At 35.8% G+C, this 14,406-nt stretch overlaps 1 protein-coding gene across 4 annotated transcripts in view; it reads left to right on the top strand.

Moving 5' to 3' along the window:
• Window positions 1-4,636, top strand: part of FSTL5 (follistatin like 5) — a 270,900-nt gene extending 266,264 nt beyond the window's left edge. For all 4 annotated transcript variants that reach the window (XM_077177257.1, XM_054632789.2, XM_054632788.2 and 1 more), the window contains one exon: window positions 2,227-4,636. In XM_077177257.1, the coding sequence (XP_077033372.1) occupies window positions 2,227-2,929 (703 nt within the window). In that variant the 3' untranslated portion in view covers window positions 2,930-4,636. The remainder of the gene's footprint in view (window positions 1-2,226) is intronic.
• The last annotated feature ends 9,770 nt before the right edge of the window (window positions 4,637-14,406 follow it).

Below are 14,406 nucleotides of genomic sequence, written 5' to 3'. Positions count from 1 at the left end.
TTTAATCATGTAGATGATGTATTTTCAAAATCACAGTATGGATTTGGTGTATGTTCATGTATATTGGAAAATTTCACTTGGATATATGTCTGTGGCTTAGTACCTATGTAAGCTAAAAACAACTCAGTGAGAGCCTTTTCTTTCACTTTTAAAAAAGATTTCCTGTTTTTTCCCATGACTATATATTGGTATGCTGAAAGAGAAAAGTAATGTTTTCAAACCCAAGGTCAGCTTGCCAGTCTCAAAAAAAACCCCGTACTCTGTGTTTGCAACTGAAATTGAGATCAAAAGTAGTTAAAGCAAAAACTCTCTGCACTGTGTTCTCTTCTTAAATTAGATTAAATAATATTATAATAGCTTAAAATTAAGTTATTCAGTCATAATGTCATCACATTGATCTTAAAATTAGGTATTTTCCCTTTATCTTCTGGTGAATACTGATGTTCCTGGATAGTTCACTGATTTGTGCTCTACATTGTTATGTAAAAACACAATCAATAAGCCAATTCTATTGTCCTTTTGTAAGCACTGCTCATGTGTCTAACACTGGTTATTAAACATGGAGATGTGAAATGTCAGTGTTGTTACCTATTTAACCTTTTCTATTACTGCACAATTTTGTACATAATACAGCATAGGCCTGTTTCTTATAGCTGGAAAACACTTACTAATTAATAATGAAACCAGGAATCAATGAGTTTTTGGCTACCCAAAAAGATTAAGAAACAGATGTCATGTGGCCAAAAAACCTAAAAATGAAATTCTGCCTGATGATCCTAATCTTTTTCTATGTCAGAACAGCAGACCTCATGAATAGAAAAGTAACATTATCTTAAGTAAATTATCCAGACATAACTTCCAAAAAAGCTCTCACACTTTCCTAACTAAGATGATTGAATTAATGTATTTATAAGTAGCTGAATAATTAAAGACAAAATGGATCTCATAATTAGATCAAATTGTAATTGTGGACAGTGTGATTCACACTGAGCCTTCTTTGGGGAGGATTTGGACCAAATGAAATCCTAAGGTCCCTAACAATTGAAATAGTTTTTCAGTTCTGTGCTTTTATGATACTGAAGCAGTATGCAAGGATTTTGGAAGGTTGAGCTAAAATATAGTGTTCTTACATCAGTTCAGTAGAAAGTGCAAATCTAATTCACCCTACCTTATGCTGAGGAACTGCCTGAACAATGTCCTGAAACGATTTTTGCCTGTTTCTTTGGTGGCTCACTGATTAGTAAGTACCCTGGAGTTACAAGGATAGTGTGAAAATTTTGTGTTATTGTCAACTCAATTGTTGGAACATTCTGTCTGTCATATGGCTTTATATCAGAAGGATGTGAAAGGTATTTTTAGATTAGATTTATGATCATGCAGCCTCATTTTTAGGATCAAAGATTCAGAGGAAAGTGCCGAGAAATGTGCCAAAAGAAAACAGCTGTTTGGGGAAAGTGCTGTGTAAGCTACTTAGATAAGTAAAGCTAATATACTTTCAGATGACTCCATTATATTTAGAAGTATCTTTTTTGCATATATATATAGTCAATTGATTGTGCAGTCAGAACATATATGTTACCATTAAAGAACAGTGATATAGTTTATATTAAAAGCTTACAGTCAATCAGCTCTGGGATTTTAAAATGTAACCATATTATTCATGTTCAGTGAAAGTTTCTTGATGTATGTAAGAGCATAAAGGATCATTGAAATTGTAAGAAATATGGTGTTTGGGTAATTAGGAGGCATAAACCTAAATCCTTTTATGATATTCATTTCTATTGAATTAAAATAAGGAAGATTCAGATAATGATCTGAATAACAATGAGCGCTGGGTTAAGCTGGTGTTCCCAAGTAAGTCGAAGAGCTCTATGAACTGAATTCAAATACGTAGGATGTGGTATCTATTGATATTTAATCTTTTTCTCCTTCCTGGCTTTTGTAAAATTAGATGTGAATAGATATAGAAAGTAATGGTTTACTTTTTCCCTTGTGTCAGTAGGAAAAAAACTTTCCCATTAATCAAATAAATGGGTTTTAGGCATTTTTTATACATTCTAATTTACAACACTAAAAATAAAATATTATAAAGTGCTTAATATCTGAAACATCTGAAGCTGAGATATATAGCAATACACTGCTCCACATATTATCTCCTTTGCTCATGGTATCTTTCCCCACTCATATATTATAGCTCTGACTTTGGTTTTGTGCTTTTTCTTTCAGGTTTGGATATATTCTTCATAAGGACGAGCCCATGCTCCAGAAAATTGATCTAGAAACGATGTCATACATCAAGACAGTTAGTTTAAAGGATTATAATTGCATTCCTGAGTCACTGGCTTATACGCATCTTGGAGGATATCTTTTTATCTGCTGCAAGCCTGACACCACTGGGGCTGTCCTGCCGCAGCTCATCGTGGACAGCGTTACTGATTCCGTGATCGGATACAACGGCGACGTGACGGGCACGCCGCACGTCTCTCCAGATGGACACTACCTGCTCAGCATTGATGATGCTAAAGGCCTCCTGAGGATCCAGTCCATAACAGTGAGAGGAGAAATACAGGATGCATTTGACATTCACACCAATTTGCACATATCTGATGTAGCTTTTCAGCCATCCTTCACTGAAGCTCATCAATACAATGTCTACTGCAGCTCCAGCACACAAACTGATGTTCTCTTCATGGAGCTCTCTTCTGGCAAGGTGAAGATGGTGAAGAGTCTGAAGGAACCCATGAAGGCAGGCGAATGGCCTTGGAACAGTAAGAACCGTCTCATAAAAGACAGTGGCCTTTTTGGTCAGTATCTCATGACCCCTTCCAAGGAATCTCTGTTTATCCTGGATGGACGGCTCAATAAATTAAATTGTGAAATCACCGAAGTTGAGAGAGGCAACACAGTAGTTTGGGTTGGAGAAGCATAAGAATTTGTGTTAGATATTTACTGAGTTGATAGTCTTACAGTACATTGCACTTAAATTACACCATTCTTCGAATTTACACAATTTTAATTTTAAATTATTAGGCCCTTCTATACCTGTTATTTCTTTGACCTGTACACAATTTGAATCAGCTTCCACATAAAGTGACTAAAAAAATTATGGCTATTTGATAATGGTACTCCTTATTAATTATCAGGTGAGATTGTGTTGTTTGAAATAACTAAATATTGAAATTGATGATAAGTATAATAAATTAGTGTAAAAAAAGAAAAAAATCAAAAAGTCTTCAGGAAATTTAATATGATACTTTGCATTTGTAAATGGAAGACTTAAATGTTATTCAAATTTTGGGGTTTTTTGCTTCAGACACAGAACAAGAGCTGTTGTACAACAGTCTGACTCCTTAAGCTGAAATGTTATGTCCTGTCCAGTCCACTCTTAAATCTTTTTGTGCCTTGAAGCGAAAGTCTCACAAGAAAGACAAACATAGAAATTATAAAATTTATTCCCACTGTGGCTACAGGATTGCTTGTCATTGGAAAGAAAGTTCTGTTATCAAATTCCAGGTGACAAGTTGTGCAACATACATGGACAGGAAAAAAAAAATTGTATTTGCAGTGTTTTCTGATCACTGCATTTTGGAGTTTATTTTTATGGTGTCTTAGTTGAGAAAGCTGCTTGCAGAAGCTTTACCTTTTTTTAGAAAATAATAGATACTAGGTTTTTCAGCTATCACAGGGTGTTGTCAGCAAGGAGTTTCAAGCCTACTGAAAAGAAATATTGCACATCCTTTCAGAATATACCACATTCTTAAAACCTGGTATCACAAAGCTTCACTTATATCATTGAGGAAACTGTTAATTAAACATAAAGAAAATGCATTTTAAGAAAATGAGAATTCAAAGAACTGAAGTCTACGACCAGTAGATAACATTTTTGCTTATTCATTGTACCATTGATTCCTATTTGTTAAACCATTTGGTTAGCTCAACAGATTTTCTAGTTCTTGCATCCAACTGGATTAGTGCAAAAAAATGGACAAAAACAAAAAACAAACAAAAACTTTGTATTTTTTATAGTTTGTTTACTTAGTATTCTAATATAACACTGGTTAAACATGTAAATGGGAAAAATAAGATTCCCAGAAGTAGATTAACAAGTCAATAGAAAGCCAGCAGTGAACATCTATCCAGACTCAGAGCAATGACTTAGAAGTTTGAGAGTATTTTTATTTTTATTATGTTTTTGCTAAAGAATGCTTATAAGCTCTTAAAATGACCTCCATTTACTGAAGGCAATCAGAAAAAAATATCTTTTTTTAAACAAAGTTTTACTGCAATTTAGATTGTGTAAAATTGCTTTGAAATCTGGACTTTTCTAGCATTGTAATCTTGTGTGCATTGAGCATTCTGCCCTGTGTGGTACAGTAGATCTCTCTTTAGCTTGAGCAAACCTCCTGGTAAGTAGCTTTAACTGAGATAAAAATTTGCTTACATTTCTAGCTACTGAATCTATTTTCCTTTTTAAGAACTCCTCTCCATTGTGAACAAACAATAATCATGTAAACTGTCTGTTACTCAATTGCAGTAGTCTGTCTCATGCAGTTTTTGTTCTGTAATTTATACCACGTGAATGTTCTGTATGTAGAAAATGCTTGACAAAAGGAGAATAAATCCCATAAATTTTAAACAGTCCTGACTTTGGTGAATCATCCAATCAGCCACTGAGCTGGCAAGTAAAACTAACTATTCAAAAGCACCTATTATTTTAAATAGATGTATGAAAATAGATGTATTTATATATATATGCAAAATAATATGCAGTGTGGAAAGAAAATTTTTTAGAAAAGCTCAAGGAGAAGTTTCCTTTGGCTGCTACAAAGCTCATCTTATACCACAATCTCATTATTAGCACATCTAAAGCACAAGTACAGGCTGAGTGGGTAATGGGTTGAGGCAAGCCTTCGGGAGAAAGACTTGGGAGTGGTTTTGGATGAAAAGCCCAATATGACTCAGCAGTGTGCATTTGCAACCCAGAAATCCAACTGCATCCTGGTCTGCATCAAGTGAGACATGACCAGCAGGTTGAGTGACGTGATTATTATTATTATTTGCCTTCAATAATTCTACTTCTTTTTTGACAATACTGTCCAGACTGTGTGTGTAAATAATGGCCACAACTTCTCATCGTTGTTTTTTCAGTGAAGTTAAACAAATACTGTATCACCATGGTTGCTTTCATAGCTCTTATAGTTGAAGTTCAGCTTTCTCAAATACAGGTGGCCTGACTGAAAGCTTTAATCTGAATGAGGGGAAGAGCTGGAACCTGTTTCCATTTTTTCCTAGCAACTCCATGAGGAAAGATGATGTAAGGAGGCTTTTTCAACCCAGAGAGGCAACATTTCCAGGGAGGCCCAATAGCAGCATGCCAGAACCCATGAGAGGTTATAAAACAGACAGGGTTAGATTCTTCACAGCTATGCATAGCAGGGGGACAAGACAGCAGCATAAATTACATCAAGAGTTTCAGGCTGGATATAAGGAAAAGCTGTGATGATAGTCAAGCATGGGAGCAGGTTGCTTAGAGAGACTATGCAGTCTCCATCATTAGCACTTGTCTGGATTATGCCCATCTGACCTTTAGTGGAACTGGCTGTGACTAGCAGTGTTGGACTAGAGACCAGCCAAGTGCCCTTTAACCCTCACTTGTCTTGTGATTCTATCATTACAGCTGGGGGATGGAGACTTAATTTGTTTTAGTTGTTTAAATTTCTGATTGAGTTTAATGTAAAACCTGCAAGTGTTATGATTGGGCTAAAGCATGGCCTAAGCAAAACTCAAAAACCAGTATCTTTTGTCACTTGAAATCCTTAGCTCGGAACATCTCACTTTAAATCAAGAACATTCTCATTAATAATCTGGAACATGCTTCTTGGATTCCAGGAAATCCTAAGCTGATTGTAGAACTTGCACAGGATGAAACATGCAGAGGTAAGTGCTCCTTTTGATGTATCTGAAAAATAGCCATGGCAGAGGGAAGGAGGACTTGAGAAAACCATTGTAGATAAGATCTGAGTATGTGTCCAAATGTGAACAGAACCACTTAAGTGTATCCTTAGTCACAGATTGTCTAGTAAATCTCTTCTAGGCATTTATACTATGATTCAGTAGTGGAACAAAATGATCTGTTAAGTTACTAATCAATTTTAGACAGGAGAGCTCATGTCATAACTAAGGTCGTGTCTTCAAAAGAAACACCGTAACACAGACCAAGTCCTGTTCACCTCCCATCAGTTTATCCTTTGCATTTTGGTCTTCATCTTAAGCAGTTCCTAAAGAATGCTACTGATAAATTTGTTTTGATGTTAGCAGCTAAGATGCAGAACACAAGAATTTTTAAAAGGCATATTTAAGCATTATTTAGCTGTAATGATCCATAAGTATGACTTAATTTTTTGTGAATACTGTTGTTAAATGAGAAAAACAACTTAGTAAAAACTTTGTATCTAAAAATCCTAATTTCAGCCAAGTTCAGAAAGTGACAAGATAGAGCATATGAGGTGAGAGAGAGGAAAAAGGCATTCTGTACATACATACACTAATTAGAGAGATGTGAGATGGAGCCCAGCAGTTGAGAACCTTTGCACTTGCACCACACTGACACAGATTCACTGTGACCAATCTCCCCACAAAGGAGGAAGACTTGGAGGAGAAGGGCAAAAATAATGAGCTCAGGGAAGAATATCAAGAATGACCAATTATTGTAAAGAAAGCTGCATTTTTTGTGGGGACTGAAAAGTAAACTTTGGCTTAGATACACAACTGTACCATGAGTCATCAGGTTGTATAAACAGCTTTTGCTGAGATAATTAGTGGAGACTACTGTTCTGAGCTAGCCAGAGCCGCATGGGGCAGAAACTGTGTGTGTGTGTGTGGCTCAGCCTAAGGTTGAGTTTGAAAACTGGCCAGCTACTAAAATGAACTTTGAAGAGAATAATGGGCTTGACCTGGTTCATCCCTTGTACTCCTTTCTGGTGGCTTGACACACCCAGCACCATGGTGATGAGAATACAGGGACTAGTAATGGGAACCGTGTTTGCATGGTGATTCAGCTGCCTATTGCAATAGCTACATCGTGCTTCTGGTGTGATTTCAGTGTGCTGCTGTTGTACTCTAGGAAATCAAAATGTCATGAAACAATAATTATATAAAGTAAATTTGGTATTAAGCTTTAAATCCTCCTAATGTGGAACCTCTTAAAGAGCCTAGTCAGAGGGTGTTCAACTCCTACCTCCACATGCTATCAGTCCATTTTATGTAATACTGGAATTTTAAAAAAAATTAAAACCAGCTCTTACAGTTCTTCATGGCATCACAATAATTAAATTTGGAAGAAATGGGTGAAATACTACTTATGCTGATGTTAGGAGCATTTCATTTTATAGTCAGTGAGTATGGCATTATGCAGAACGCAGTAATGGCAGCAAAAGCAGTGTGGTGAGCTATTTCCTTGTTACATTAAGGAAGGAAGGGATTCTGACAAGTTTGTAACCTGAGAGTTGAGATCATCATTTAACATTCCTTTACATTCCTTAGCACAGGTAATTCAACTTCCAGATTGTTCAAGGGCTTTTATGTTTTTGTTTGGATTTGAAGGGTGTTGATGGGGTTTTTTGGGGGGGTGGCGGACAGAGGTTTTTTGGGGTTTTTTTGTTTAAATAATAAGAAATTTTCAGAGAAAGTACTAACAAGACTATGTGTCAAAAATCTATTGACACTACTGATAAAAATTCATAAACAGGAGTTAAAAATACTATTTCACTTGAATCTCTCCAGCCTGTCACCTCTTAATGGGTTAAATGCCCTGTTGGTGTGCCACTACGTTAAAAATGATTTAAAACTGTCTTCAGTGAGCTATCTTTCACAAAGTATGACAAATTCAGTTACTGATAAAAGACTGAAAGATACTGAAATTGCTTTTTTCTATTTAGAACTAATGCATGAAAGATTGCTTCTTCTAGCTTATGAATATTAAACTTGTTCTTATTTTAATAGATGAAAAAATAGTTTCCTGTTATTAGTCATGATGGTAATGTTCTTATTTTTAATCTTCTCAAGGTATGTGTCCTTTACACATGGATAGATAATACTTCTCTCATTTTGCAATGCTTCTTTCTATATTTTTTCTCTAGTAATGAAAACTTAGGTATATGCTTTCCTTTTAATTGTCATTAAACCTATGAGAAAAAAAAATGTATTTGCCTGGTAATACTTTTCAGTACCGTCCTTGTATAAGATTCAAGAAAAAAGCAAAACAAAATTCACCATACCCCAGTAACTTCCTGGAATCTTCCACAAGAAGATTCCCTTCTCCCCTCTGACCTTCATCTCAGTAGACCTGTGCTAAATAATTTCTAATGCTGCAGCCAATACTGCAAAGAAGTAGAAGCAGCAACAGCAAAAAGGAAAAATTATTGCGTAAATGAGAAGGGAAGGAGCTAAGTCTCCAAGTTATGGAAAATTAGTTTTTAAGTGTTCTAATTAAAATTGAAAATAAATATCCATTTTCTCTATTTTGACTGTAAAGATTAAGTAAGGAGATACACTTGTAAAATGTACTTGGATGCTGTTTCCAAATAAACTTTCTCCCTATATTTTGAGAGCAGAATGACATAATATAATGCTTTTCAGTCTGGACCTCCATATCCTCTCCTCCACCATTCAGTGGCTCCTGGGTCCTTTGAATTTCCAGTTAGATGGACATCTGGGGTGGTATTTGTGTTATCTTAGAACTATAGGATCATAGAATCAGTAAGGTCGGAAAAGACCTTCAAGATCGAGTCCAGATTTTGATGAACATCAGCTTGTTAACAAGACCACAGCACTGAGTGCCATGTTCAGTTGTTTCTTGAACACTGCTCTCTTCCATGAGCAGCCCGTTCCAATGTTTAACTACTTTCAGGGAAGAAATCCTTCCTAATGTCCAACCTGATCCCCCTACCCCCCAGTGCAGTTTGAGGCTGTTTCCTCTTGTCTGTCACTGGTTGTCTGGGAAAAGAGGCTGACCCCCACCTGGCTACATCCTCCTTTCAGGGAGGCGTAGAGTGTGATGAGGCCCCCCTGAACCTCCTCTTTTTCCAAATTTAACAACCCCAGCTCCCTCAAGTGCTCCTTGTAGGACTTAGTCTCTAAGATCCTCCCTTAGCTCCAGTGCTTGACATGTTCCAGCACCTCAAAGTCTTCCTTGAAGTGATGGGCCAAGGACTGGAAACAGTATTCAGTGTGAGGCCTCACCAGTGCCAAGTAGAGAGATAATAATTTTCCTGGTCCTGCTGGCATTGATATGTTGTTCTCTTTTACTTTGTAAGCTTAAGTGCAAGATTTAGCTGTGGGAGTGAGCCTCTTTCCCACAAGATCAGCATGACCTTTGGAGTTGTATTTGATGCTCAAATAAATTTTGGCTAAAATGATTAATCATTTTTATCTTAAATCATATTACATTTCCACAAAATATTGCTTTTACTTTACCTGTTTTGCTAAACTGTTTAACTTGGATGATCCCAGTCTTGTGATGAAGAGAGATTTATCTCCTTCTGACTGTTTTTAAAACCCAAATAGAACACCTTTCATTTACTTCACTGATGAGAGGTGCTTGCCTAATTTTTCCAGGTAGGTGGAAAAATCTTCAGTTTAGTACAGGAATCTTCAGTGGTTTTGAGCTCAGAATGTGATGAAGACAAGCCTTGGTTCCAGATTTCAAACCAACTCTAAAACACAGGGTCTAGGAGAATTCCACACAACTCTAAAACACAGGGTCTTGGAGAATTCCAGTCAATGCCATGGCACTGCTCTTTTGGGCTAAGGTCAGAGAAGTTAAAATATTTTTTTTTTCATCATCATTTTTAATACTAATTTTGGAATCCATAACCTGATGTTCTGTAACAGAAATCTCCCTACTTGTACCATCTTCCCTTGTGCTGATAGCAGAAATGCTTGTGTGTTCCCATTCTTCGTGCTTGCCCTCATTTTGTTTACTTATGTAAATCAGAGTGCATGAGACACAGTACAGTTATGATGTTCTAAGGCTAGAGGCCTCCTAGGAGGGGATGAACTGCTGGTTAACTACTTGCCATAATGGAGAAAAAAACAGAAATATTTGTACATAAATGAAGCCTTTTTCAAGAAGACCTAAACATCTGATGAGCTTTATCTTAAAAAATGATGAACTTATTTGACCATCACACATAGATGAGAATGTCCAACACACTACCTGGTGTTCCACAGAGTATTCTTCTGGTTTTCTAAACATTTTAAATGTGCCAAGGACTAAATATTCAGAGTTCAACAAATGTGATTTTTCTTTAAGGCTTTCATTAATGCTATTATACTTCTATTGCTTTTTTATTATTATTTTTTTATTAGAAAACTTATTTTTAAGATCTACTAGACCTTATTTTATTTAGAGATTCAATTACAGACTGTAGATTTTTGAGATTGAGAATTCATTGAGATTCATCATGATTTACACACCTTACAGAGACATGATAATTTAGTAATATGAAAATAAGAGAATTAAATTTCTCCATTGCTTCTCCAAATATACTTCCATTTGAATAACAAATTTTTGGGGAATCGAAGGCATTGTATTCCCACTCTAATTTTTTCATATCAATATACTTCCAAATCATTCTTTTATTCTTCAAAACCTTTTTGTCCCTGACACATAGGCATATAACAGAAAGCAGGTAAATACAAAACTCTTCTCCTGTTTTTATTCTAAGCTTCAGTAATTCTTAAGTATCTTTCTAAGTATTAGTTTATACAAGTGAACTACAGGTTGAAATTCAACAACTCTTCAGATAGTGTTGTATTGCCAGTCATGTCTTCTTTTGTTGTTCAAGGCAATCTTTGTTTTAAATTGTGACCCTCACATTTGTCTAAGTGTTTGAACCATTATATGTACCTAAGAACCACTTAGCTTGTAGAACAAGCATAATTTTTGAATATTCCTTTTCACACTGACCAGAACAAGTATGAAGTGTTTCTTTTAAATTAAAAAAAATATTTTTTCATCAGAGATTTTTTAGTATCTAAAGTCAGGATTGCACAGAGTCCAATTACACTTTACCTGTAACATGGCCTCCCCTTTCACTATCCATTGAGTAACAAACTAAATTTACATCAAAATATTGTAGTACCAGACAGTGAATAGGGAGAATGATATTAATGTTGTGATTAGTGATCACAAAAAAATTCTTAACAAAGAATCTAAACTCAGAAAATAGTTAAATATCTTAAGATTTCAGCTACACTCCAGCCATTAAATAAGAATACCCATAGTATAGGAGGAAGGCAAAAGAAGAAAATATGCTTTTCTATGGACACTTTGCCTTCTAATTAAAAATTATATCAGGTGTTACTGATTTTAAATACTGTAATTCTTCTGTCTTTTTCAAATACACACAGTCTTAAGGATATCATAGATTACTAAAAAATTCCCATAAAGTGCTATTAAGTAAGAGCATTTAATTTTTCTTTATAATTTTAAACCATATGTTAAACTGCTTCTTAGAGGTTTCCTTTTTAGTGTTACTTATCCCAGCATTTTCCTTTGTGCATATAGTTTATCCTGTGTCTCCTCATAAACAGTGATTCCATCCAGAATATTTTTTTAATCAGTTTTAAATATCAAGTAATACTTTTTGTCTGGGAAGAAATAATGCACTCTGCCTTGTTCCTGAATGTTTAAAGTCATTTAGTTCAAAGTTCTATGAACTCCCTTTCTCTTTCTCATCTGAGTGAGATGTTGATAGTTTTCAGTTCAAGAAAGGTCATCCCTCTGTCAGGAAATTTTTGTCAGAAATTCTCAGAGGAATTGTTTTGGCATTGTATATCAAATCCTTAAAGCAAAGTATTTGATACACAAAATAGGATTTGTTTTTCTTCTGGCTGTTTGAAAGGTATCATTATATAAGTAGATGTACAGAATCAGATTTTGAGAAGAGCAAAAACCTAAAAACACCTTTCTTTCCTTACTGGTGTTCATAAGGCCATGTTGACAGGAGAGTGGGGACATACAGTTTAAATCTGTAAAGAAGTCTGAGCATTTTGGATCACAGAAAAGAGTTGGAGAACAATTTACCTTTATTTAACCTGGTTTTCAAGTGCATTTAAACCAAGATAGACTTTTCATGCCCTTCAGGTGTTTGGTAACTAGGACAGGAAAACACCCTTGGCACACTCCACTGGCAAATTCAGATCCTGAACAGACCTGAGAAGAAAACATAAAACCACAGAAAAATACAAAAAAATAAAAATGTATTTTGTTATTACAGTACTTAGTCTGCATTAATAATCACAAATATGGTGCAGGCTTTTGCCTATTACCAAATATTATACAGTAATCTGCTTGGATTTCATCTGCTACTTATCGTGATTTAATTGATTTTAATGAAGTTATTTTTGTCTTCCAGTAGGATACATTAGACTCAGTTAAATCTTACTGTTTCTGAAAGTGCTGAATGTCCAAGGTTTATGGAGAATGAAGCAAGTCTGTTGTAATTTGAGAAGAGTGCCACTGAGTGACACACACTAAAGAGTCATTACAGAGCAGAAACACAGTGGTTTAATCCATAGTACATGTAATGTAAGGATGTCTGGGTTTTCTCTAAATGAATTGAAACATTTAATTGTATGTACTAGACTGCTGAAGGGTAAAATTAATCATCAGACTTGTCATCTTGGTGCTTATATGTGCTTAATATTGTTTGAGCATTTCTGTAAAGAAACAGAAATGGTGGAGGACTGGACTGAAACAGAATTTGGCCTGAACTTTGGAGCTGGAAGTGGCATTCACACACACAGATGAAAGCCCTGGATCTTCCAATGCAGCATGGGGACAGCTGGTGTCTCAGGAGAAAACTTGATAGAACCCATTGAGCTGAATGGGCTTTCTTGTTTTACTCATTCCAGTGTAAATAAATTAGGTGGCAATATCCAGGCTTTCAGATTTATATTGAATATTACAGATGGATTTTGTTAATTTGATCAGATTAATTATTAATTATTTATTAATTTGATCAGAAGGGTATCAAGGACAGGGTAAGAGCACGCTAAAGGATTAGACCCTATTATTTGTCTGAAGAGCCCACTCTCTGCTGACATGGGTCTGAAATAAATCCTCAATTGCTCAGTACTGTGGGAATATAGTCAGATCTTGATATGCCCCAGAAACAAGCACTTTGTCTTCTGGAAATGATGTCAAGGAAGGTGACATGCACAGGAGAATTTAGAAGCCCAAGTGAAGGAGGCAGGTAAGCGCAGCTTCTATGGATCTAAATTTTGTATTCAGACATTTTATATGTTTCATAGATCTAAAACTTAATCAGGAACCCAATGGAATTCACGGCATGTGAATGGAAGTTTTGTGAGAAAAGATAAGTGTATTAAGCATCATAATACTTTGTGCCTCAGCAACCCTATCCCAAATTACTTTTTCAAATAAAATGTGGACAAATTCTAACCAGCACAGTTCACACGTTACTACTATAAGCATAAAATAAGCAAATATTTTCTTCTGTTTATAAGACATTGGTTCTGTGCCTGATCTCAAGGCAGGTCAAGCAAGTCCTGACCAATTCTGACCCATGAGGTTGAAAACACTGAATGAAAAAGTACTGGGACAAACAATGACATACCAGGAAAGTAGTTCAGTTTGTTTTTCCCTTTTAAGCAGTATAAGTGACAACATGAAAAAAAGCTGAGCAAGCTTTGTGCTATTGCAGTGCATCTGCCATTTGGTTTCCACACTTTTGCAGATTATAAGCAAATGCCAGAATTTCTAAGAATTGCTCCTCTGCTGCACAAAGTAACTATTGTGGCTTTTCTCTTAACTCTGGAAAAGCATGCAAACAAGGCCCTGCAAGCAGGAAATCATGGGACTTCTTCAGTTTCTTACATTAGTACTGTCAGACCCTGGTTAAAAATTCAGTATGACTGGGACAAACAAACTTTAATCGGCTTACTGGAAGCCTCAGTCACAATAGTGCCACTGTTCTCATTGTTAGCACTCCTTTGTTTTAAAAAGTCTGAAAGGTTTTCTTTTTCTCCATAATATTCTCTCTTGCTAATACCTGAATTGGAGCAGTATGTGGCTGTGTGCCATATCTCATTTTTATGCTGAGCATCGTGCGACATTCTGAGGCAAACACCTTTATCCTGGAACCCCACAAGTGCTCAGTGGGATCTGCTGCCTTACTCAGCACACAATGCCAAATTGTGTTTGAATTTGTCAGCAACTTTTGTCACAGTCTTAGGCAAGATGTTATCAGCAGGGTCTTTCCACTTTCTCATGTTTAGTGTTCCTTCTTAACATAGCCTGAAAAAACAGCAAGGGAAATTTTTTCTGGGAAGGAAAGATCTAGCAAACATTTAGACCTTCATTAGCCTGTTTACAGTTGG

This window comes from Agelaius phoeniceus, chromosome 4 (assembly GCF_051311805.1).
Source record: "Agelaius phoeniceus isolate bAgePho1 chromosome 4, bAgePho1.hap1, whole genome shotgun sequence".
NCBI lineage: Eukaryota > Metazoa > Chordata > Aves > Passeriformes > Icteridae > Agelaius > Agelaius phoeniceus.
Note: the sequence above shows the minus strand (reverse complement) of the source record. Positions and strands in the feature narration are given on the sequence as shown.